At 35.2% G+C, this 26,406-nt stretch overlaps 2 protein-coding genes and 1 long non-coding RNA gene across 4 annotated transcripts in view; 1 reads left to right on the forward strand and 2 right to left on the reverse strand.

Moving 5' to 3' along the window:
* nlgn2a (neuroligin 2a) overlaps positions 1-13,973 on the reverse strand; it is a 360,446-nt gene extending 346,473 nt beyond the window's left edge. The window contains exons 1-2 of the mRNA XM_087259461.1: positions 13,688-13,973; positions 13,443-13,552 (exon numbers count right to left, since the gene is read on the reverse strand). The gene's annotated coding sequence lies outside the window, so the exon portion shown is untranslated. The remainder of the gene's footprint in view (positions 1-13,442; positions 13,553-13,687) is intronic.
* tmem256 (transmembrane protein 256) lies at positions 13,848-21,050 on the forward strand. Of its 2 annotated transcripts, NM_001017620.1 has the most exon segments (4): positions 13,848-13,987; positions 14,147-14,184; positions 15,458-15,538; positions 20,545-21,045. In NM_001017620.1, coding segments are annotated over 4 exon segments (345 nt in total). In that variant the 5' UTR covers positions 13,848-13,905; the 3' UTR covers positions 20,689-21,045.
* Positions 20,693-26,201, reverse strand: LOC147843107 (uncharacterized). The gene is made up of 2 exons (XR_015495562.1): positions 24,754-26,201; positions 20,693-23,305 (listed from the first exon to the last, which is right to left on the reverse strand). It is a non-coding gene; the product is annotated as an uncharacterized LOC147843107 (long non-coding RNA).
* Positions 26,202-26,406: the final 205 nt, after the last annotated feature.

A 26,406-nucleotide genomic window follows, 5' to 3' on the forward strand; every position in this document is an offset into this window, starting at 1 on the left:
ATCGGAAACCAGGACCCCTCCACCTGTCATGATCGAGGGCGAGGAAGCTTACCTCGTTCGAGAAGTGCTGGACTCTCGACGTCGGGGTGGCGCCCTCCAATATCTGGTGGACTGGGAAGGGTACGGTCCAGAGGAACGGTCCTGGGTGAATGCTAGAGATATTCTAGACCCAACTCTCACGGAAGAGTTTCATCAAAGGTTCCCAGAGAAACCAGCCCCCCGACAGCGCGGTAGACCCCGGCGTCAGGTGCCTTCTCGCTTCAGGAGCCGCTCGCAGGAGGGGGGTTCTGTTGTAAATGAGGGCGATGCCAACCCTCTTGTGCACCACCAGAGGGAACCATCGCCAGAATTCTGATTCGACTCACGGACTCAAAATCCCATAAGCCCTGCTACCTGGCACTGATTACGGTCCAGGTGCCAACTCATCAGCTCTCGTGTATATATACCACACTCACGCTCCGGTTCTTTGCGAAGTCTTGATTTGCCTGGCTGTCATTTCTGAGCGTTCCATACTCCCTGCTTCGGACTGATCTGTGTTTCTGACCCTGTGCTTGTTCTACGATTACGAAAGACATCTGCCTGCCCCTGATCTCCAGCCTGTTATTCTGACCAGTAAGATATCTGCCTGCCTTTGAACTCTTGCCTGTCCCACGTTCTGTCTCCTGGATTGCCCCTTTGTGTTTGTTTGTATGTGTGCTCTTAATAAAGCTTGCAAATGGATTCAATGCCTTCTGACTCATCACAACACATGATAACAGTAAGTAATACTTGACTAGACATTTTTAAAGAAACTTCTATACAGCTTAAAGTGACATTTAAAGGCAGGTTAGGGTAATTTGGCAAGTCGTTGTATTTTTTTATGCTGACTATCGGAAAAAATATAGCTTAAAGGGGCTAATTATTTTGACCCTTAAATGGTTTTTTAAAAAATGTAAAACTGCTTTTATTCTAGCCTAAATAAAACAAATAAGACTTTCTCCAGAAGAAAAAGTATTATCAGACATACTGTGAAAATTTCATTGCTTTGTTAAACATCATTTTGAAAATATTTAAAATAGGTAAAAAAATTAAAAGGGGGGGCAAATAATTCTGACTTCATCTACATTTATTGTCACAGTCGTGTAAATGATCAGTTTAAGCCTTTTTTATGTTTATTCAGATCTTATTTTCATTCAACTCCAGCAATAGCTGGATTCCTTCATCCATAATATTTGGGTTTTCCTGGAATATTCTACAACTTTTGTGAGGCATATATGGAATTTCTGCTCAAGTGTGAATAAAACAGACATTACATGCATTCAAAGTGCTACAATCCCCACATCACCTTATTTTGAGGAAAACTAAAAATCTACCTCTAAAGAAATTTGAAGTAAACACATTTATAGCATTTAAATCTTTATTTTTTTGTACTATTTTTGATACAATTGTTTCAAAAAAAGCCCATTGAATATCAATATTTTGCGACGTATTGAATTTAGTAATTCCAGTATCTTGACAACACTACACCTCAGTTAATCACTCTGTCCAAATAAACATGTGTGTAGCTTTGTATCACATTGGATAACAACTTGGTCTATAAAATAAATCATATTTTCAGATTTGAAGACTAGCAGAAATTTTAATTTTCAAAAAACAAACAGAAACTACAAATCAGGAGAGGAGATAGGAGGCTCAAGGGGCATGATATGGCTCATAACAGAATAGTAAATAAGAAGTGGGTAATTTATCAATTTTTTTCCTTTTTGGTGTTACAAGTCACAAAGCTTCACAATTTATTGTTATAAACTGTCAACTCAAAAACCCTTTATTTATCATTAAACCATCTTTAATCCTATTATTAAGATTAGAGTAGATCAACTTATGAAAGTGGGTTTTTTTTTGTTTTGGGGGGGGGGGGGGGGTGTCTTTGGGGCTAAGCCCTTTATCCCTTTCGACCCTAGCAACGCCCCTGCCACTCAGTAATCTGTTACTCTCTCATAACAACCTGTGAAATCTGTTACCAAGAGTTCCTCTGGTGGCTGTTTGTTTAAAAAGTATTTGGTGAGATAATAAAATATCTAGACTAAAATTGAGAATTTTTATAGCTATTTAAAGAGTCCCTATTATGGGTTTTTGAAAATGAGCTTCCATGCAGTGTGTAGCACAGCTCTAAGTGAATGAAAACATCCAGCTGAGGTTTAAATCTGTAAGTGCACCGTGTTTAAAACTATTAATTCTTTCAAGAGTTCACACTTAGATATTGCTTGACAGCTGTAAGCAGGTTTGGCATGCTGTCCCGGGAGAGAACCCTGAGCTCGGAGATAGTTGAGCCCAGGGCTCCCGCCAGGTCCATAGAGCATGTGAGGGGAGTACGAGATCAGGTGGTTCTCGAGAGCTCCCCTTTTTGTAAAGGAGAAAAGGAGGAGAAAGGGGTGGATGGGGGGTTTCTTCGGAAAACGAAGATAAGGGAGTAATATCTAGCTAGGCTACTTATAGTGGGTTAGGATAGATCTGATTGGCTAACTAATGAGTGTAGATAGGTGGCCAGCTGCTGTCAATTATATCACGTGCTCCTCTCGAAATTAGTTTAAAAACTTCACTTAATGAAATAGTCGACTCATAGTCGAATAAATGAATCGTGTTGGGTTCAGATCTTTTGCTTAAACATGTCGACATTGATACAGTACATCACCAACTATGAAGTTCTGGTTTCGGTAAAACGTGAATGCGCGTTTCCCTTCAGACACTAGCAGAGCACAGGGGATCACGGGACTGATCATGACATGAAGATGACGATCACTGATAGAGGGAGATTCAGCAGTGGGGAATAAAGGGTTAAAGTTAATTATCCCAACAATGCCACAGTAAAGCCAACCTAGTGCTTTGTTCCTGTCATTTTTCTGATTTTTGGAGAGGGGTCTGGATGCAGACCTGGTGCAGTGCAATCTGAGCGGCATCCAATGCTTTTTAATGGGCTCACCTAACCCCACCCCTCACCGTGACGGCACTCGCTCCATTTGAATGCATTGTGTCTGACATTGCATCACTAAGTGATGCAGTCTCAGCTTGCATCATAAAGGCTGCATCCAGATACTATTGGATTTTTGACACAATAACCTTCAATGCCGGATTTGTCGGCCATTTGCTACGGTAAGGAAGGAGGAGCAGAGACTTATGACTGATTTTTTCAGACTTTGTCAGTAACTGTTACAGTTAATATGGACCCATTTCTTTTTCCTCCGGATCATAACATTCAAGTCTAAATAAAATTGTTGTCTCGTGTTTTGTAGTTTGCAAAACATGTAATTAATTGCGTTAAAAAACAGTTGACATTTTAAAACAGTGTCATCTCAAATCAATATCACATGGTGATTCAAGATGTAAAAAGATGGAAAGTGTGTAAACTAGGGTGACCAGAAGATGGCAAGACATACTTGTTTTCATTCACTTGTACTTTTGTCTTTGTTTTCTCGCCTTTATTACATTTCGTGAGGCCTATGTGATGACATTTTATATTTTTGACAAGATGTGGAGGGCTCATTTATGACTCATTCACTTAAAATGTGTTTTCCTATTCCAATGCACTACTTTCCCATTGTTTTCAAAAGCACCAGTCTCTGCAGGCAAAAACTTTTTTCAAAACTGTCAGTTTTGAGAATTTGGGCTTTTTGGCTTTTCATAAAGTGTTATTTAAGCCTTTGTTTTCATTTTCAGTTTTATCAATTTGTGCTGATACATTTTAATGGCATTATATATGTATAAAGTAATTTTATTTAAATTATTTTTTTTATTCCTGCATAAGCCATAAATGTCCACTTCAGCAAATTGCATTCACAGAATTTGCATAATTGTATTAAACCATATACAACATTTTATGTGTAATTTTTAGAGAATAAACTAGGGAATGATTTTTAAAAATCTCAAAATTCTCTCTGTAAAAGCCTGTAACTGTGTGTTAACATCAAAAGCGATGAGAGCGTCAAATGAACTGGAAGTCATTCATTTTCAATGGGAACCGGCGGAGATAAATGGCGATGAGTGACACAGTGCCTCAAGGAGAGTTGAATTCAAGTCAAATTTATGGTAATGAGCTATGATGCGGTTCAGCGGCAAGTAATCAAAATGTTGAAGTCCACCACTTGAGAGGATTACAGAGAACACAGTCCTGTAAACTTTGGTTCCAACCACAGTTGTTTCCAAGGGTTTGATCATTGCAGTTGTCTAATTTCCAATTATTTACAATGTTTTCTTACAGTGACATACATAAAAAAAGTTACTGGAGAGTTGATGTGAATTAATGTTATAAACAATGTGTCCATATCATTATCTTCAGATTAATTTTTTTAAGGAAATAGATTTTTAAATCCCAAGATAATAATAATCACAGTATAAAACAGTATTGCTGCTTCAGAATATTTCAGCCATATGGACACATTTTGGATGAGTGGAGCAAAGCCACACCACGTGAAAAACTTAATCTTCCATAGTTAAATGAATTTCCTCATTTTGACTATAGGAAGTATGTTTTATATGGGAACGTAACCTTTTAAATATGAGATCAATGTAGCGAATTTTGACACTCAAATCAGCGGAGCAGGGAAGGCAGACATTGTTGTTGTCAGGGCGCCCAGAGCAAACTTTGATGCTTTCACACCCTTTGGTGTGAACACACAGTAACTCTTATTATGTCAAACAAACAAACAAGAATTGATTACATTTTAGGAAACTTAGTAATTTGTGTGTGTGTGTGTGTGTGTGTGTGTGTGTGTGTGTGTGTGTGTGTGTGATTTTTAATAAATCAAATAGGGAAGTATGGTGATGATAACTCCTAATTTGTTTTTTTTTTACTCTATCCACCTGCATTGTCTTGCCTTAATGAGTGAGTTATCGAATCATTCATTTAAATGATTCATTTGAAATGGCTAGCCTAGTGGTTAGTGCATTAACATATAGTTCTGAGGTGCTTTTAGGAAGTTTGATTCCTGGATTGAGGCCCTTAGCCAATTCTTCCTCTCTCTGCTCTCACTCTCTCCTGTCTTATGTAAAAATAACTAATAATAAAAAAACTAAGTAAAAAAAAATATGCTTGGTTCCACACCATACCTGTCAACACTCTCACATTTTTCCCAGAAGTCTCCGTATTTCAGACCCATCTCCCTCCACCCTCCTGTCTGTGAAACACAGAATTTGATTGAAGCGGAAAAACCCATTTTCGAAAATGTTTTCAAAACCCGGTGCATAGTACAGTTACTTATCCAGTTCTCAGCTGTTTTATTCAGACCCCCACCCCCCATGGAGTCCTAACACAAATATAAATATGTTTTTAGAAAATTAGTTGGTTTCAACATAAAACAATTGTCGTAAAAAAAAGAAAAAAAAAGAGTTGGGTTTTTTTTTTTTACTCATTTCAAATAAGCAGTTTGAATGAGCTGCAAAAGTCTTTTTTTGAGTGCCTGAATGGATTTTTTTGTTATCATGATGTCTGATTGTACACTGTTAAAAGAACGATTGCAATATTAATTTAATCAGACTATTTCTGCAACGTCATAAGGGTGAATTAATCATGGATTTTGAGTTGAATTGCAATTTTAAGTTGTATTTAGCTGTGCAATTCCCAGCACCGAGCAGTGATTTAGCAGTATATCATAAGAAACAGTCCTACCGAGACAGTCCATGCATTCGTCAGCTCCGTTTCCCACCACTGAGGTTTGAAGAGACAGAAGTTAGTGTGGTATTAAGCTCAAAGCCCAGAGTCAGAAAGCCCAGCCAAGAATCTATCAACAGCTTGATCCCTGCTGATAACCAGTATCTTCTCTTGCTCTGACACTCCCTTACTTGGCAAAAGTACAAGTTGGAGAAACTTACAGAGCATACTCAACCATCAATTTCCACATATGAGTGAACCAACAAAACTGATCTCAGACCAAAGCTGATCATCCATCATGTGCTAAAACAATCCGCTGATTCTGAATCAGCTACTGGCACCATGTTGTTCAGGCTGCAGAAGTCATGTGGTGCTTTTTCTCAAACCTGCTGTTACTGGAGGTCAGGAGTGTGTCCTGAACTCTGCGAGGGCCCTTTATAATTTAACATATACAGCAGGCTGCATCCACACACCTGCTGCACACACACACAAAGAGAGAGTGAGCTAGAGCCTCACTTTTGATCTATTATTGACACTCTGCTGTCTACACTGAAGGATAAAGATTTATGCATGAATCGAGGAATTCACAATGCTGAGGTTGTGCCTTACAATGAGTAAATATACATTGCACATCGGAAACTATACTAAACACTTGTTAAAACAGAATACATGTGGTCATGAGATTAAAGCAAGTAGTAGAATAGAACTAAACAATTTATTCTGCTTCATGGAAGCCTGTTTTTTTTTCTTTCTTTTTTTTTGCCGCAGAACAATATATACAGTTGAAGTCAGAATTATTAGCCCCCTTTGAATTATTTATTTATTTTTTTATATTCCCCAAATGATGTTTAACAGAGCAAGAAAATTTTCACAGTATGTCTGATAATGTTTTTTCTACTGGAGAAAGTCTCATTTGTTTTATTTTGGCTAGAATAAAAGCAATTTTTTATTTTTTTAAAAAACATTTTAAGGTCAGTTATTAGTCCCTTTAAGCAATTTTTTTCTAGTCTACAGAACAAACCATCACTATACAATAATTTGCCTAATTACCCTAACCTGCCTAGTTAAACTAATTAACATAGTTAAGCCTTTAATTGTCACTTTAAGTCATTAAGGCAAAGATAAAATAAATCAGTTTTTAGAAATGAGTTATTAAACTATTATGTTTAGAAATTTGTCGAAAAGATCTTCTCACCGTTAAACAGAAATTGGGGAAAAATAAACAGGGGGGCTAATAATTCTTACTAGACTCCATAATATTTTAGCCCCCCTTTGAATGTTTTTGTTTTGTTTTATTTTTTAAATATTTCCCAGATGTTTAACAGAGCAAGGAAATTTTCACAGTATGTCTGATAATATTTTTTTCTTCTGGAGAAAGTCTTATTTGTTTTATTTCAGCTAGAATAAAAGCAGTTTTTATTTTTTTTAAGCCATTTAAGGTTTAAAATATTAGCCCCTTTTAAGCTATATATTTTTTCGATAGTCTACAGGAAAAAAAAATCATTATACAATAAATTGCCTAATTACCCTATCCTGCTTAGTTAACTTAATTAACCTTGTTAAGCCTTTAAATGTCAATTTAAGCTAAATACTAGTGTCTTGACAAATATCTAGTAAAATATTATGTACTGTCATCATGGCAAAGATAAAATAAATTAGTTTTTAGAGATGAGTTATTAAAACTATTATTTTTTTAAATGTGCAGAAACATTTTTTTCTTTGACTTCAACTAAACTACCTTTAGTACCTACTTATTTGGCAGACAAAGGCTTTAATAATTTATTAAAAATACAGTGAAAAATGTAAAATGTTATTAAAATATACATTAACTGTAGTTTTACTGAATGTATTTAAAATGTATTTAATTCTATATATATAAATATATATAGAAATATGTGAAACAGATTAAAATTGTTCGCAAAAGCAAGAAACAGAAGGTGATTTTTTAATGAGGCTTAAACGCACCAAGGGAAGAGCATGACTTGATACTGTATGTGAAGGCAGACCATTCCAAAGATGAGGGGCTGTGACAGAAAAAGCCCTGTCACCTTTAGATTTTAACCGTGATTAGGGAGCAATTAGCTGAAACTGGTTTTCCGACCTAATTGTCCTCAATGAAGTATGCCAGTGAAGATGCTCAACAATGTAAGTAGGCGCCAACAATAACTTGTATTGATTGCTAAATTGGACTGGGAGCCAGTGAAGGGATGATAAAATTTGAGAATTTTTTTGTCCCACTAAAAAGCCTAGCTGCATTTTGAACCAGCTGCAGGCGTACAATTGAAGCATGTAATACTCCTGAATACCGAAAGTTGCAGTAGTCCAATCTGGACATAATAAAAATGTTGATAATGGTTTCCAACTCCTTAAAAGACCGAAAAGGCTTCAATTTAGCAATGTTCCTTAATTGATAGAAACCACTTTTGATGACAGAATTTATTTGCTTGTCAATCTTTAACTCTGTGTCAAAAATACCCTCCAAGACTTTTAGCGTGACTGTGGACCTTAGGCTTAAATGAACGTAGTTGTAAATAGTAAATGGTGAAATATTAATACAATTTTAAGTAAATGTTCTCCTATTGATTGTAGTTTCAAATTAAATTTATTCCTGTGATTCAAATCTGTGTGGTTGTGTACCTAGCATAGATATATACACTAGATATCGCATACAGACCCTGAGTATGCTTCAATACTGCCGCCACATTTGTACAGTGCTCCTAAGACAAAAGTCATTCAGCCGCACTATTAAAAACTAAAGCCAATTTAAAGATGCTGGACTTTAGCGCTGTGTACAGGTGTAGTAATGAGCAAACAAAGAAAACAAAGTATAAAGGCACAACATTTAGCTTTTTACGATTTTGTATGCTATGAACTTTTGTGCTCAATAAGTACTGATGATAATACAGTCTCTGACTGCATTGACCGTAAGGCAAAGTAGCACCAACTCGCACTAAATACTAGGCTTATGCTAGTTTTGTTGAATAAAATAAGCAAACAATGTACAAACAAGATGCTGCAGTGCTAGACACTTGTATATTGTTGACTTAGTGAAGGAGTCGTTCATAACAGGGATTCATTCACAAATTAATCGCTCTCTCTGTTAAAATTAGAAGTGAAAGCAGAATAGGAAGTGTGTTTCAGGACATGGATTAGATCAAATTTAACAGGGACGGAGGAAAATACGTTTCCATGCATACAAACACGCGCTCTTTGTCGGCAATGCCTGTGCGATCTCTTATCCATCTATGTAAGAGATGTAAAATTATAATTTTCATAATTAAAAAAAGATTGCATACCGACCACTGGGAAAACTCCCGATCAAAGATATATGTATTTATGTGTATATACATTTTTTGCTCTCGATGGCCAGTCCTCCACTACATCTTGGTCCCACATTCATTTCAAAGGACCTGTATCCTGTACTAAAATGGCGATTCCTTTCAATAAACAACAATAGTGAAGGCGACATCTAATGTAAATATCTATGTGTACCTACATAGTATACCAAATATCCTCACAAGTATAGTCCCTATGGGGACAAAAGAAAAAGGCTCATAAACTACACAAATCAAAGTATTTTGAACATTCAATTCAATTCTACTCAGCTTTATTTGTATAGCGCTTTTACAATGTAGATTGTGTCAAAGCAGCTGCACATAAATGTTCATAGTAACTGGATCAGGGTAGTTCAGTTTTTAGTGTTTAAGTTCAGTTCAGTTTAGCTCAGATCAGTGTGGTTTGAAGTCATTATTGAGAGTCCAAACACTGAAGAGCAAATTCATCCATGAGTAGCTTTTCAGATCCTGAGCGATGCAAGCCAGTGGCGACAGCGGAGAGGGAAAAAAAAACTTTACCAATAGGAGAGTGAAGAAAAGAAACCTTGAGAGAACAAGACTCAGTTCGGCACGACCATTTTTACAACATGTTTTACAACATGTAAAAACTGCAGATTGAATATACAGTTTGTACACTATAAAAGCATTAGATCCATGGCACTGCTCAGACAATAGTGTCGTTATTCAGTTCTGAGTCAGTTCAGTGTGGGTTCTCATTTGATATTATCATATCCAGAAAAGAGATTATTCATAAAATGTGATGACAACAAGGATTTGAAAAATTGCACATCTGTGGCCTGATCAGTGATTCTGAAAGGTCTAATCTTGATTTAACACCGGTCCTGTTTGCAAGCATACAAATAGATTTGGGCTTTTCAAAAAACAGAAATGACCTAGTCAGATGAGGATTCAGATGAATCCTGGCAAACGCCAGGACAGCCTCCAAGAGGAACAGCTTCTATGAAAACTAGTGTTTGCTTTAGAAAGCCTTGACAGAGACAGCCACAGTGCATCAAGTGCATGTGGTTTTAATACCCGAATGTTTCATGCTTCTGCTGTTCTGCTTGTCATTTTGTCTATGGTTAGTGGCTAAACAGCACTAGCGAGAAAACAAAGGCATTTTTGCTGAAACAGGCTGTCAGGTGGAGTCTCTTAATGTGCTCAGAAACACATACTGTACATCTCTCTGCATCTGTATCACTGCCTCGCTCCCACACAAAGAATATTATGCAGCCTATTAAGGGAACTCTACGTGACAGGATGGATTTGGCGAAGCAAGAGTATGCAAACTAGCTCATATAAATATCACAGACACAAGCATGCAAACATCATCTTGTATACCAGTTACAGAATAAGGTGACTCTGTATTTGCTTGAAATAAAATAGGAAATAACCCAAATCACAGGGACCAGCCAACAGCACTCATGAGAACAATGGCAAAACAATGCAATGCAATGGACTGTACAATACAATATATACTGAAAGTGGTTTTAGCGAGATTTATGTTTGTGGAATAGCTCAGTAAAAACACAAAGCTCAACGGTGATAATATCTTCAGCACGCAAATCTACCCCTCACATAAAACATCTGTATGTGCATGGATTTTGGAACGTACAGAAAGTATGGACACTGTTTAGTCGTTTAGTGTTAGGACATCTTAGGTAATATATCTTAAGACATTTTAAGTATTATTTAAACTGCACAGTTTGTTTGTCGTCAACAGAAGCAGAGTTCTTTCTTTCCTTTACAATCCTATATAGAGACAATGTAGACAACAGTAAACACATTTTCATATACATATATACATACATATATATATATATACACATATATATATATATATATATATATATATATATATATATATATATATATATATATACATATATATATATATATATATATATATATACATATATATATATACATATATATATATATATATATATATATATACATACATATATATATATATACATAAATATATATACATACATATATATATATATATATATATATATATACATATATATATATATATATATATATATATATATACATATATATATATATATATATATATATATACATATATATATATATATATATATATATATATACATATATATATATATATATATATACATATATATACATATATATATATATATATATATACATATATATATATACATATATATATATATATACATATATATATATATATATATATATATACATATATATATATACATATATATATATATATATATATATATATATATATATATATATATATACATATATATATATACATATATATATATATATATATATATATATATATATATATATATATATATATATATATATATATATATATATATATATATATATATATATATATATATATATATATATATATTAACCAGTGCTTAATTTAAGTCGTGTCCTGTTCCGGAAAACGTCAGGTATTCGTGTTTTGCGTTCTAGTATTATTTTAATGGAACCGCCATTAACTTGTGCGTGGTGAATACTGTGTGAATTGTGTGTGCGTGCACACACATAATGGTAGTCACCATGTGTAAATGAAAGCAAAAGTCACATTTAACTATTGACCCTCAACAATATTTTCTTATGTTTACAATCACTCTCATTGGTTAGTGATTATTGTTGTTTTGCGCGCAGTGAGCAACGAAAATAAATAATGGCAAATAATATTTGTATTTTCAAAATGGTAAAGAGGCAGTCATGCATATTTTCCCTTTTAAACCTTCAGTAAATCTGGTAACGAGCCTGATCAAAAGAGATCTTGAGAAGATGAAACTGCACTGTTTCGGGAATTATTCATTTACAAATTAAGCACTGAAAATAACTGACTATTATAATAATATTAGTATTATCTATTATTATTATAAATTACATCTAAAGTTTAAACAATAAACATATTTTTTGTGTTGTGGGTAGGGCACTGATGTAGTGCTAAAGTAGAAACTAAATGTTTTTTTTTTATATAATAATAATAATTTAGATTAATTATTTTGTGTGCATTACAGTTTTTGATAAAACATGTTTAACAGAGTTTAAAATCTATTTTGCCTGATTTTGTACAGTTTTGAAAGCCTGCGTTTTTGTACAAAGTCGTCAAGGTAAAAGTAGCCAAGAACATTTTAAAATACTACATACAATAAAGCCAGTATACTCTTTGAATGTAACATTGTAAATAGTTTCTGGATAAATCTAGCAAAATAAACAGGATTCAGCATAATTGAGTACACCCCATTTTGAAAATTTATATTTTTATCTATTTCTTAGTAAATATAGGCAATGTATTTTGGTGCATTTAAACAATACAGATATATTAAACAGATATGTTTATTAAAATAATATTTTAGTCACCAAACATATTCAGAAATTGAAAGATAATACAATTAAATTCAAGCAAAATATTGTCAAATAAATTACAACCTACTCAATTTTAGCTAAAAGTTCAATTTTTTGCTTCTCTTGATTTTTGCCTCTTTTTTTTAAACTTGTATTTAGTATTTTTCTATAACATATAAATTTGGATGTACTAGTTTTTATATCGTTATTGTAAATTATTTTGTTAGATAAGCTCCAGATTTGGCTTCTATACTAACTAATCTAATGTATATGCACAAATAAAATATTGTAGAGCTTCCTATTCTAAAATGAACTTAAGAGATAGACTTGTGAGGGGTTTACTTATATATGCTGAGCACTGTATTTTTAAAATGACAGAACTTAGTTATTATTTTACATTAATGAAAACAACTGCAACAAAAGTCTTGAATATTTTGCTGATCTCTTTATTTCATTGGCAAAATTTCACATACATACACAAACAGAAATTTGCTTAGTCATCTCCCACTTTAAAAACTTTTGCTTCGATTTTATTTCTTTATTTTATTAAATGTGAAATTGTTGAAAAACAAAAAATCTGTGATATGTATCAATCATTTATCATAGTTTTTTGATTCCCCTGCTAATTTTTTAAATCATTGGATGTAAAAATGCTGTACATTATGTCTTGTGCATTTTATTTTATTTGTTTTTACCATCGTTATATTAGTTTCTTTTAGGTTCTCCTTTTATATTTTGTTGTTGCATGTATGTCCCTGTTGGATGGAACCGGTTTGTACAGTATATGGTAGCCAAAAACAGTCAAAGTAAAACAGCGCCTCTCACTGGACACTTCAAATCCGCATGTCAGATTCAGCACATTGATACATTTGAAACTATCGACTGTGAAGTTTTCCTCCAAAAGATGTATACAAATCGTATTTTCTGTAGGCTATACAACAAAGGCATAATTGGTATAAAAGAAGAATTAAAATGTCAGTACCACGTTTGCGTTTTGTGCATATATAAGCCTATGTGTGAGGCTGTGAAAGCGCCAATAAGCCAAGATCATATTTAATAACTTTTCTGAAGTGAAATGGCGGATTATTAATAATTCATACCAAATATTATGCAGGGCGGCGGCCAAGGTAGACAGCTTGTTTGATGAAACAGTGAATTGGGGTCACGGCAATCGCACGTCTAGGATTCAAAGTAATCTTGGCTGCATACCCTAAGGAAAAATTATAATAAAAATAAGTTATATGCAAGATATTTTGTGACCTTGAGTCAAAATCTTTTCTGCATAGTGTAATATTGGACACAGACAGCTCGTTGTGATAACATTTACACCCAGTGTTGTACTTACTGTAGTGCGTAGCCTATTTTGATTTGGACACTATTCTCGATGAACCCATGTGTTGAGCTTTATCGGAAGTCTCACGTGATGTGCAACTCTGCCCTGGTCCGCCATCTTGGCTCAACCCCCGTAATTGCGAGTGAATAACAGCGCTCTTCCTGTTAGATCCGTAATGATATCAGTTTCCTGCAAATGTTTAGAGTTGTTCTCTGGTTAGTTCAGGAGTCATGAACGCCGCTTCGCTGGTCCAGAGGGTTGCGGGGATTTCTGGAGCTCTTGCAGTCGCAGCAGGTGCATATGGAGCTCACGGTAAGCATCCTTTCTGATCGATTGTTTTTTTATATTTCGCCAATAATTTTACATGCGTTCAGATGATTCAGATATTGACAAGTCGAACTTGACCAAGCGTTACTAAAAAGTTAGAAGCTTTTTATGTGTAAATTCTTCGTGTCTTTCTCTCGTGTGCAGGTTTTCGACGCAGTGAAGCGAGTGATTACCAGAGAGAGGTGATTTAGCTATTGTTGTTGTTGTTTTGTTTTAGCATTCCGCTCAACGTGTTTGCTAACGTTAAATTATTATTCTGTAAAAGTTGTTTATTGTGTGTACAAGGAGGACTTTGTTATGGAAGTCCATTTCGGTCTGGGTCACATAAGAAACAATGATTTGTACATTGTAAATGCATGACACATCATAAAGATTACACTTTTGATTGCAAATGACACTTAAAGCTGATATTTATTGTCATAATTATTACAACTATTCTGACTGTCGTAATCATGACAAGTGTTAGGGCTGGCCAATTTGGCCTAAAATCAAAATCTTGATTAAATTAATATTTTAACTTTTAAATGAACAATTATTCTAATTATTTATTTAATTATTTTGCCCTCACAGTTCACTGACAAGTTTTGTACAGTAAATATGCTCACAAATTACAAGTGAGAGATTTTTGAATGGAAATAATTGAAGGAAACGCACACTATCTACTATCTATAATTATTTATTGAACATCAACATTAAACAACTGATATTAAAGTACACATTGTTTAAGTAACTTGCACTTTTGGAAAAAAATTTAATTATTTTCAGTGTGTATCATATTAAAAGTTGAAAATAAGCAGTATCTCTTCTAAATAAAATAACTTTTGTATATCCTGTAAACAAATATTTTAATGTAAATAATAATAATTTTATTGTAATGGAAAATATGCCGTCTCAAGGCATCTTTGGTGCAGCTTCCAGTCACCGTCAATGTAGTGCAAAGTAAGGCTAAAGAATGGGTCCATCATTCTACTTGACCAGAGATCAGATGTGGTCAAAGTGGCACCAGAGGCAAAGAAGTCTATGACCAGTGGTCACAGAAGTATAAATCAGCCTAAACCTTTACAGAGCAGGGTCATGTGACTCCACATGCGGTAGGGAAAGTAATTGAAAAAATTGTCCTGGAAAAACTAAATCGATTATATGTTCTGAATGACGATTTCGGTTACTTTTCGATTAATCGCCCAGCCCTCATTCGTATCAGAGGTTTAACTTTTTATTAGTAGGTATGATTTAGTTTCTCATAATTCAAACCTTTTATGTCATAAATGTGATTTCCAACACAAAGCATGTTGTGTAAATAGGCTTTTATAGTTTTGCTTTTATAGTTGTTTGTCATTATGTAACCCACAATATTAATATCAGTATTATGAAACTGCATTATTTATAGTTACTTTTTAATAATTGTTTAAGTGCAACAGTGATATAATTCGAGTTCTGTTGTTTTTGTTTCTTCAGTTGTTTGATACAGCAAACAAGTACCACTTCTACCACAGCCTGGCGTTGTTAGGAGCTGCTCGTTGTAGAAAACCTGCTCTGGTAAACACATCTCTCATCATTTTTTTAGTTTAACAAACACTTCCAGACTAAAACTGTGTCTCAGCACAAGACTAAAACAGGTATGATATCATTAACATATAGTATAATTGTTAGTACACCATATGAAAGCATCCCAGATTTATCTGAATTAATCTTGTATATAATTATCCCTTGTGTATTTTATATTTGCTGAATGTATGGTGCTCTGAAATATTTGATATTGATCAGTTTCAATATTCAATCTGGAATAAACGTTGTATAATGAATCCAAATTATATAATTGAGAGATGTCCTAGGCAATCGATTTCCAATTAGCTTTGTTTTATGTATCTTGTTGCTGGCATTATTAAATAATTGATAACTTAAATCATTATGTCCTTTCCGTTTATTCATTTGTTTGCCAAGTACCCTTTTAAAATGCTGGATAATGCACAATCATCCCTTGTTATTCTGTAATAATGAACAAAGAATAACCATCTCACCCCCCAATCATTACAGGCCTTTCTTTGTGAGCCAAAAATTAATAATTAGTTTAATTAAATTGCATGGCCATTTTTAATTGGACATAAAGTGTCTGCTTGTTTTTTTTATTGTTTTTTTTTGGAAGTATTTTCCCCATTGTGATTAAAAATAAACTTCTTTGTTGAGTCTGTGACTCTAATTGGTGAAATTTCCTGTAGAGCATCACGGGTAATGTTAACAAGTCAAATTAATAGAAACGCAATGTTTCAGCAGAAGCATATACACTTAAGTAATAATCTCAGCGTTTTCGACAGGTCTGTCTATAAAGGTTTATATAAGTTATTGCTAAAAATATATAATCTGTTTTCCTATGGAGAAGTTGAGATATTACATCTGGTTCCTATCTGAGTTCTTTAATGCTTTTTAGCCCTATAATTATGTAGTTACAGCATCTACCAACAGGAGCAAACTGGACTATGTTATCCTACCACTGTCAGTGATGTCATCAAATGTCACTGTTTTGTGTTAGGGCTGCAACATTAATCGAAGACAATTCTTGTGCACGTTTGTCAGTAGCCCCTTTCACACAGTGATACCGGTAAATATCCGGAAAATTTCCGGAACGACTTTACCGGTAAACTCAAAAAAAGCGCTGTTCACACAGGCGAGGACGTTATGGAATTTTTCTGGAAAAGAGCATTCACGCATCCATCGCAAAATGCCGGTAAATTCTGACATCATTAACCAGAAATGACCTCTAAACGGCTGCGCTTGTGTTTGTAAACATTTGACTACATAACAAACTCTTTGGATGAATCAGTATTGAGTACAACTCCAATGAAAACATATAGAGGAACACTTTCACATGTCGAGATGTTCATGATATGTGTGTGTGCTGGCGCTATGGGCGCTCACGGGCACACGCAAAGCTTGAAGGTAAACAAACAACGCATTATCATAAACATTTTATCGATAATTATTTACACAATTAGCATTAAGAAGGAACATAGAAACGTTATCTGACTAACATCTAGCAGCTAAATGTGTCTGGAAAAATATTCAAAGGCTTTTATTCTCATAAACCTCGCGCACGTGAATGCGTCTAACTGTTCTGATTGGCTAAAGTAGGTGTCTCAAGTCAGCACGTTCTAGACGTGGACGCGCTCTTTCCGGCAATCTTCCTTCTGCATTCACACAGCGCAGCATTCCGGCAAATTACCGGTAATGTTACAACTTCTCTTTCCGGAAAATAGCCAAAATGAATTTACCGGTATTTTCAAAAAGGGCCTGTTCACACATACACACCTTTCTGGAAAATTGCCGGTAATTTTCCGGAAAGGTCTGTATGTGTGAAAGGGGCTAGTAAAGTCGGTTCTGTAATCAATATTAAATCTCCAGATAATCTTTCAGCTTTAAGATAGAGCTGCATTTACTACATAGAGCCGTAGTTCACTGACCAACTATGCAATATCACATTCATAATTGCATAAAATTAAATTGCACGATACGAAAATCGAAGATAATTATGACTGCAATAATAAAGCTTCTCAGTGAACTACAGCTCTGTGTTGCTGCTACATCTGTTGTGGTTATTCAGTACCATCTATTGACCTTATTCTGCAATGCGGAAACAGTGTTGCCAGATATAGCTGACTCAGCCCAAAAGTTGACCAAAACCTGCTCAAAAAATGCCCAAAATATTAAATCAATATTGTATTTAATTTTAATTTATTTAAATTTAAATTAACCTAGTTACTTTAACTCTCATAACTTTTAACCATACAGCAACGAGAGGTCACAGAACCACACATAACCATATCACATGCAAACACTGCCCCCTCTCACCCACACACTGCACTTAATGTTCTGTACATTACACTACCTATTATATTCAAAATGGGGTATAAATTAATCCCACTTGGTGTTTTAATTTTTTTGATCATAATTAGATGTTACTCATCAATCGGACAACGCTATTATGTTTAGGTTATGTTGTGTTAAATAAGTTGCATATAAAATTTACGTTTCAAAACGTCAAAAATGTTGTCAACCCGCCAATGGCGTTTTTACCTGCACAGTCAAATTCAAAACTAACTAAAAGTGCCCAATCTGGCAATACTGCGGAAGTGCACTTGTTTTTGGGATTATTTTAGAACTTTCGATTCAGTTGCCTATGGGAGAAACAACTTGCTATAAATAAAATGTAAAATACCAAAATAAGAAAAAATCAATTTGCAACATCAAGAAGCATAACAGGCTGTTCTTAATGTCTAAAAATCAATGGAAGTGAATGAGTTAGGAGTCAACAGGCTGTGCACGAAATTACCCATTCCTCGAGTAGGTACTACATTTGAATTAGATTACTACATAACCATTGTAGTAACATAACCAAAAGTATGTTCTAAATGCTAAGAATGTGAGTAGTATGAATGCAGTTCATTCTATTCATGGAATTTGTCATTATTACATGACCTGTCCATGTCCGTTGCATCGTATTTTAAACTGTGTCAAAAATAAAGTCTGTGAATCTAATATTTTAAAATATTTTTGAAATGTTCATAAACGTATAATGAGCAAAATGTAAAAGTTTTTTCCAGTATGGAAAATGTGCAGATATTTAATTGTAGTTCTAAATTATTTAAAAAAAGGTCACTTCACTTCAAACATCACTTCATTTTTTTCATTGTGTTGTACCCACGTAAATGTCTGCTTCCAAGACGAAACAAACGTTTTCTTTTATACTCATAATTTGATGTTGCTACCATGTTGCCATCTCTTCGCTTTACTGGTTGTTACCAGGTTACAGAAAAAAATAACGTTCACAACATCCAATCTGTTCTGAAGACCCGAAAACACCTTTGGGTTAACGACATCACAGAGAAGGTAGTGAAGATGTATTTGCATGCAGTTGACAAATAGTCGCATTAATTAACGAAATTAAATAAAAAATGAAAAACGATTTAAAAAAAATGAAACTTTAGTGACAAGGCAGCACTGGACCAATTGGGCCAGTAACTATCCTGTCTACTGTCCCGAACATCTCTCATGCTGGCACCGGGCCATTGGGCAGTTGAGCCCTGTGTACTGTATAATGCAATTTCAGATACAGCCCTAGTTATTTCCTGTTATTTTATTTTTTATTTATTTATATATTTTTTGTTGTTGTTGTGTATTTGGAGTTGCCACAAGAGTACTCTCTGGCTTTTGGAGATTCACTACTGATCACACAACTTCTTCCCTGACAAGATGTGCACGATGCAGCTTTTGTTGAATCACGATTGTGATTTCATTTCAGTTTATTGTGCATTATTATGTGTATGGGATGACTAAACTTTATTGATGTCAAATGACACCAGACACTACTTTTGATTTGTGGCTATGTTTGTGTATGTTGGAACTATCTTGCTAAAAACATACTAGATATTTATAATTTTGAAATTCATGCTCTAAACCTGTTATTTTGATCACTGTCAAGTAGAATTTTTCAAATTAATGAATAAAATGAGCATTTTACAAGCAAACAGTTTTTTAACAGAAAACTGTTAAACAGAGCATCTACTGCGTGAGAATGAGAGATAATGGATCACTTTCACTTTCACTCTTAAATAGGGAAACCTTTACGCACAGACATCAATTAGTCTATAAATAAATACTTTTGTTTGTTAAGTGCAAAAATTCGTTTCAAAACTGTTTCTAAATTCAGTTCTAATTTCCAGCAAACGAATAAATGAATAATAATAGCAAAATGTGCTCAAAAACCTGAGTTATATCCTAAAACACATACTTTGCCCCATATGGTCTAAAACCTGACAGGTGGGCAAATCTAAGCTTGCTTTTAATAAAACAAATATACATATGGATATAATAAATAATATGGCTAATAATAATAACATTATACAAAAGCAAATTGTTACGAATGAACTGATAAAGCCTCCCGAGATGAAGAAGACATAAAAGCAGTAGTTTTTCATATTTATGTAGGCTAGAAAATAATGTTTTGTAATATTTTAATCCTTTATATTTATATTCTATATCTATTCTTATTATATCCTATATGTATCCTTAATATTTACATTTTTCATATGTAAAGAAATTTGCCTATTGCTCTCTTGTGCTTATTAAGCAGTGCGTAAGCGAGGCGCAACTCTGCGCCGGAGTTTAGACCGGGTTAGTTTTGGTCTAATGAAAAATCTATTATAGTTTCTCAAAATAGCAACGCGCCAGCGGTCCGCCTCAGAACGCCTTCCTTTTTATACCAGAACGCCTATGGGTGCAAAAATGAGCGCTAATGCATTTGCTATTTAAACAGCGTAGCGCAACGCCTCAAAACAACTCTTGCGCCAAGCTTAAACTACACAAAGGCTACTGCGTCACGCCTTGCGCCACACTGCGCCGGGTGTATGATAGGGCCCATAATGTCTTTTGTTTTGCAATGTAACTGGATGAAGCAGCCGAGCTTGTATACAGAATTGATTGAACTTGATAAAAAAAAAAAAAACCATTAGCAATCACATATACTAATAAACATTTCTTCCTCTTTTAAGGCTGGCGTAATCCTCCTCACTGGCATGGGCTGCTTCTGTGGTCCCCTTTACCACCAGGCCTTAACCAATGACCCCAGTTTCAGCAAGCTGGCACCAATTGGAGGGTCATTGCTCATCGTTGGCTGGGCTGCAATGGCTCTTTGAACTCTTTTAATTTTACCATTGTCAGAGATGTGGTTCTGTTTTCTCATTTGAACAGAAAAAAAGAGGAGAAGTAGGCTCCCTGAAGGAGAAAAGGGTGGAGGATTTCACATCTTATCTAAACTCTTTTCAGTCACATCTGGAGAGTGATGATAAGGCCCTGGGATCAAACATAATTCATTTTCTCTCTGCACTGTCACAGACATCTTTATTTTGTCAGCATGAAAAAAAGAAAAACTTTTGAGAAGCTTTCCTTTGTGGCTTATTATCGAGAGCGAATGAGTCACACTGTGGCATTGCTGTCTTGGAAGTGTATGTACATACGTTTCCTTTGTTTGAAAAAATAAAGCTGTCTGAGAAGCTGATTGTCAGTTTGACCTTCTGATATCGGAGGAAATGTCTCTCTGAATGTCTCTTGCAGGTCAAAGATCTCAATAGCCTTCAGGCTTTGATCCTGACAGCACAAAGCAGTTCATTACCGGCGACCTCACTTTTAGCGCTCGCAGTGTCCAAACTTATCTTTATTCAAATGAAAAGTGAAATCCAATGAGGTTCTAATTCCAAGGCTTGGGACTGTCGGCTGGGTTGTGGACCTTTTAAAATTGCTTTATAAATCTTCAGGTCAATTTGCAAGGGCGGCTTCATAAGCCAACTCTATTGAGGCGAGAGGCTTCTATTGATGCCGTACGTCCCAATAAAGTGATCACACCACTCGTAAAACCCTCATTAACTCAGGCTATTAGCAGAGCTGTGCAAATCAGGGCAAGGCAATCAAACCACTTTAGTCCCCTCTTCACCAGGCTGATGGAAGAACAAGAAATATCTCGGGTCTATTTGATGGACTGAACAATATAAAGGCAGTTGCGCATGTATAATTAGCTCTCATTTTTGCAAGCATCTATACAGTGCTAACTTGATTCTTGTTTTGAAAAGTTTTTTTGTCCTTGTTTCTTCTTCCTCCTCCCTGACATTTCAATAGCAGTGGGATTTCCAGCAGTCGCTCATTACAGAAGTCAGATCAGGGTCTTCTCGTTAAAATCCATAAAGGCGTATCGCGCTCCGCTTCACGAGGCTGTGTTAAGTGTCTCCTCCCTGGCTCTGTCTGGGCTGTAAAAATCGATGTTTAAAGCATCCAATACATTGCAGTGGCCCTGTGGTCATTCGGTCATTAAATTCTCATCGTGCTTGAATGATCTTTCTACTGGTTTGAGCCAGTAGCCTGTCTAAGGGGCAGCGCTGTGGGCAAGCGACTTTTAACTTGCCTTCGCTAAGCAGCGGTCACTGGTGGTGAGGTAGGTATTGTTAATTGTGCCTCAAGGGAGTTGAAGTCTTTCGCTGTCAGTATTCATGTGGCTTAACTTCCTCCTCTGAACACCAGCTGACATTTCGCATTTACCCCCGCTTGTGTGGGCAGTGCCAATTCATTTCCCAGTCTGATTTAGTGTGACCCTGGCTGTCGAGAGAAATGGCGTCTGAAGGTGTGGGAGGTCAGGATTTTTCCGCTTTGAACGAAATGCCCACACACACTGATATGATTACCCAAACTCTCTCTTTCTCTCTCCCGCTGCCTTTCCTAGTTGTCAATCACAGCAGCACTTCCCAGTGCTAATAAGATTTTACTTTAACATGTCTGTCAGTCTTTAACTCCCATGAAAAGATGATCATTCTTTCTGATGTGCAGCTTCAAAAGCTGTCACTAAACATTCTTCAATATTTAAAATCTCATTCGAAACTGCTGTCCAGATATTTTATTAATTATTTTTTTTCTGAGACATATACATGGTAGATACACACAGATTATGTCAATTCAAAAGCTTCATTAAAGAACTGAATGAAGAAGAGTTTGTATTATAAATGAAGATATAATTATATGCGCATGTGATTACAGAGTTCAGTTGCTAATTAGTAGTTGCGGAGCTGTTGGGGATGGTGTAGGGAGAACAACGCTGAAGAAGTGAAGAATTAAAAACACCTCGCCATCTTTGGCCTCTGTTTTTTTGCACGGCGTCAATTATCTGCGCTGTCAGCCTCTCAGATGCTGCTTCAAAGGGGAGGTATTTCAAGGTGACACCAGTGCGGAGGGGGTCGGGATGGGACGGGGAGAGCCGGCGAGGATTTTGAAAATCTTTTGATCACTCTTCACCTCCTGGAAAAAAACATGTTAGAGCCGAGGAGAGGAGTTTAAAAGCTATCAGGGGAGCGTTTGACTGGGGTCCATGATGTCTGTTTTTTAAAAGCCTGTTCATTCTTAAGGGCAAAGTTGTGGTTTTATTAGGCTAGAGAAGAAAAAAATTGGGAAAACATTCAGGTGTCTCAAAAAGTAAAACCACAGTTTTAATAGTCTAAAATAAACACAATCTCTTACTTTTTGTAAACAGTCTGATTCATATTTAAACACTTTTTAAAGGGGACCGATTTTACCCCTTTTTTAAGGTTTAATATACGTCATTTGTGTCTCCAAAATGTGTCTGTAAAGTTTCAGCTCAAAACACCCATCAGATTATTTATTATACCTTTTAGAATATTGCAATTTTCAGATCTGAGTACAATGTAGCTGTTTTTGTTGTCTGTGCCTTTAATGCAAATGAGCTGATTCTCCCTACCCTCCATTCCCACATGCCTGTATGATAGGGATGGGAAGATTCACCGATATGTATCGATACGCGGTCATGCGCGTGCACGATGCGAGTGCATCGGTTGAGCAGCTGAGGATGAATTAAATTTTGGAAGCAAATCGAGATGCATCGGTTTTTGCGAGATGCATCGATTTTTCCGAGATACAGCTTATATTTTTAATATAGAATGTATTTTTTATTTATTAACAAGTGTTGTCAACCTGTTTTTGGCGCATAATTTAATCGACCTACATAAAGTAAGCCTTAGCAACGGATTTGCGGATGTGCACACACTACAACTCAGTGTATCAGGTGTGCGGATGAAGCTAGTGGAGCGCCCTCAGAAAGCGCGAGAAGCAAAACAAACATTTTATTCCCCACTGAGTTTTAAATCTAAAGTATGGCAAGCAACATTATGGATTTAAGGATGGACGACATGACAGGACAGATGCAATTTGCAAAATGTGCCGCGCATCTGTAAAATACGCGGGCAGTATGACTAATCTGATATCTCACTTGAAGCGGCGCCACGGTGTTGTTGTGAAAGCATCTTCCAGTGTTTCTGCATCGCCGGCTTTCGCACTGCTTCAACCAGCTCCAAAAGTGGTGAGAAAAGCATTGCAAGTTTTTTTTCCATGCGCAACAGTTCTGCTCGCTCTACGCCAATAACGAATGCTATTGCATTGTTCATCTGCAAAGATATTCAGCCTAGTGTCACGGAGAACGAAGGTTTTAAACACCTCCTGTTAAATTTTATTTAATTATAATAATAATAATATTAATAATAATAATGATAAAAATAATTGGGTGTCACGGTGGCACAGTGGGTAGTTTGACCACCTCACAGCAAGAAGATTGCTGGTTTGTTATATTTTTATTAGCCTGTTGTTTACAGTGACAGTGATGTTTCAAAGCAGCATAACACTGCTAGTTCACAACCTTAGGTTTTGAATAATCAGTGGCAAAATATATCTTTGTAAAACTTGTTTTCATAGTTGAAAAGTTAAATCACAATTCTTGTTGTGCAATGCTAAATTTATTTATGTTGAAAGAGTGCAAATATATACATATTTTTTAAATATATATTGCACTTATACATTCTGTTTATCTTGAAAATACTTAAATAATATGTGCTATATGTTCTAAAATGGCCCTCTACTGTAAACTGACACTCTGGCTCTGAGAGAAGAGCCAGTTTGTAAAAAAAGTCTTGGTTTTGCTTGGTTTATAAATAATCAAACTCATTCAATGGCACAGCATCCTCTTTCACATAATCTCATAAACTTGATCTAATTAGTTAGTGCTGAAATATCGCATCGTATCGTGATATGGGTGTGAATCGTATCGTGTTGCATCGCAATATGTCACAAATGTATCGCTAATATATCGGATCGTATTCTTTGTATCGAGATGCGTATCGGATCGGCATTATAGCTTAGATGCCCAACCCTACTGTATGAGCCAGAGATGGCTCTGACTTGTCTTCATCTACTGCATCAGATAAACAGCAGAGTGACAGACATGAAGGAAGCAGATTGCATGTAACGTTTGTGAAAAATTTTACAGTAAGAACTTCCCCAATGATTATTTGATGTATTTGTTGTAGAGTTAATTCTCAAGCCTTTCTGCAACGATGAGTCGCTCACAATGTCATTATATAAAGTTCACACACGGGCCCCCCCCACACACACACACACACACAGTGCATTTATTTTTGCACGAAAAATGTGACAGGACACACATTAAAATACACTGCTGTATGGACATCCATTATTTTAAAGTACTGTACAAGGTAAACCTGATTTAACGTCCACAGACCGGGGTTGAAGCATATTCTTTTATAATTGTACTGAAATGTGGCTGTGGTGATGAATTAGGTAGCGATTTTACTGTCTATTACAAACATACACTTTTAAAACGTTTTAAACTTGTAAAACACATTCTTGAGAAGCAGATGATCACAGAGCTAAACAGATGTTTTGATGTGAGTTGCTTTGCACAAGACCTGTCTTGTTGATATAATTATACACATTACTACAGAGACATGTTAATACGCAGCTGTCAATCAATTCGGTGGGCGGGGAAATCACACTTCTACGCCATGTTGTGGTGGGCTTCAAAATGGGAAGGATTTGGAGTCTATTTTAATATCAGGAAATTAAAAAAAGAGTGACTTCTTGTGTTTCTATCACTCCAATATGACTGTGGACACAATATACCTGCACACAGTTCTGTCCAAACAGCTTACAAAAGATTTTTTTTTTCTTATGATAGGTGCCCTATCAAGTGTTTAGCTTTTATTGAAAGTGGATCTGCATCCATTTTTTCAAGTGTGTGTTGTGTTGTGTATTTCTAATGGCAGTTGTGGTTTGTAAAATGTGTGCAATTATTTGAGGTAAATATAATTTCCAATTGCTGTTTAAGAGGGAGGATGTATTTTCAACTTTTTATAACAAAATAGCTTTAAAAATTTACTTCTTACAGTTTTATTTTCTTTATAACAGTACATAATATTTTACTAGTTATTTGGCAAGATAGCATTTAGCTTAAGGTGCAATTTAAAGGCATAAGGAGTTTAATTTGGTTAACTAGGCAAGTTAGGTTTAAATAGACAAGTCAGTGTCTGCCTGTTCTATAGTCAATCATCATATCCGCTTAAGGCCCAAGGTGTTTTACATGTATTTTTTTATTTCTCTTTGCTATTTGGGCTTATTGAAACCTAATTAGAAAAGTAACCTAAGTATCATCTTCTTATATAAAGCACATTTAGAGAAAAAAATATATCCATATATGTAGACTTGTGGTCCTAATTTACAAAAAAAAAAAACACTTTTTCCTGACTGTTTTTTAATACATTAATAACACATGCATATTTTTTAAACATGTTTTGACTATCAGAGTAAAAAAAATTTTTCCCCATTTTGGACAGTTAGAAATAGTGTTTGGGACATTTCATATGCTGCAAAACAGTTGCAGGATGACACTGTATGTCTGCTGTAACAAAATATAAAACATTTTAAGTATTTTAAATAACCACTTAAGAGCTAAAATGTGCTGTCCACTAAGAAACAGTGGACACCATGTAGCCACTAAGCCATAAAAGGTT

The sequence above is a fragment of the Danio rerio genome, chromosome 7 (assembly GCF_052040795.2).
Source record: "Danio rerio strain M-AB ecotype USA chromosome 7, GRCz13ab, whole genome shotgun sequence".
NCBI classification, from domain to species: Eukaryota; Metazoa; Chordata; class Actinopteri; order Cypriniformes; family Danionidae; genus Danio; species Danio rerio.

Bases quoted from the DNA above. Each gene is read 5' to 3' on its own strand.
- tmem256 (XM_087259302.1), top strand. The intron at 15,539-20,544 runs GTAAACACATCT...TCCTCTTTTAAG, and splicing joins GTTGTAGAAAACCTGCTCTG to GCTGGCGTAATCCTCCTCAC.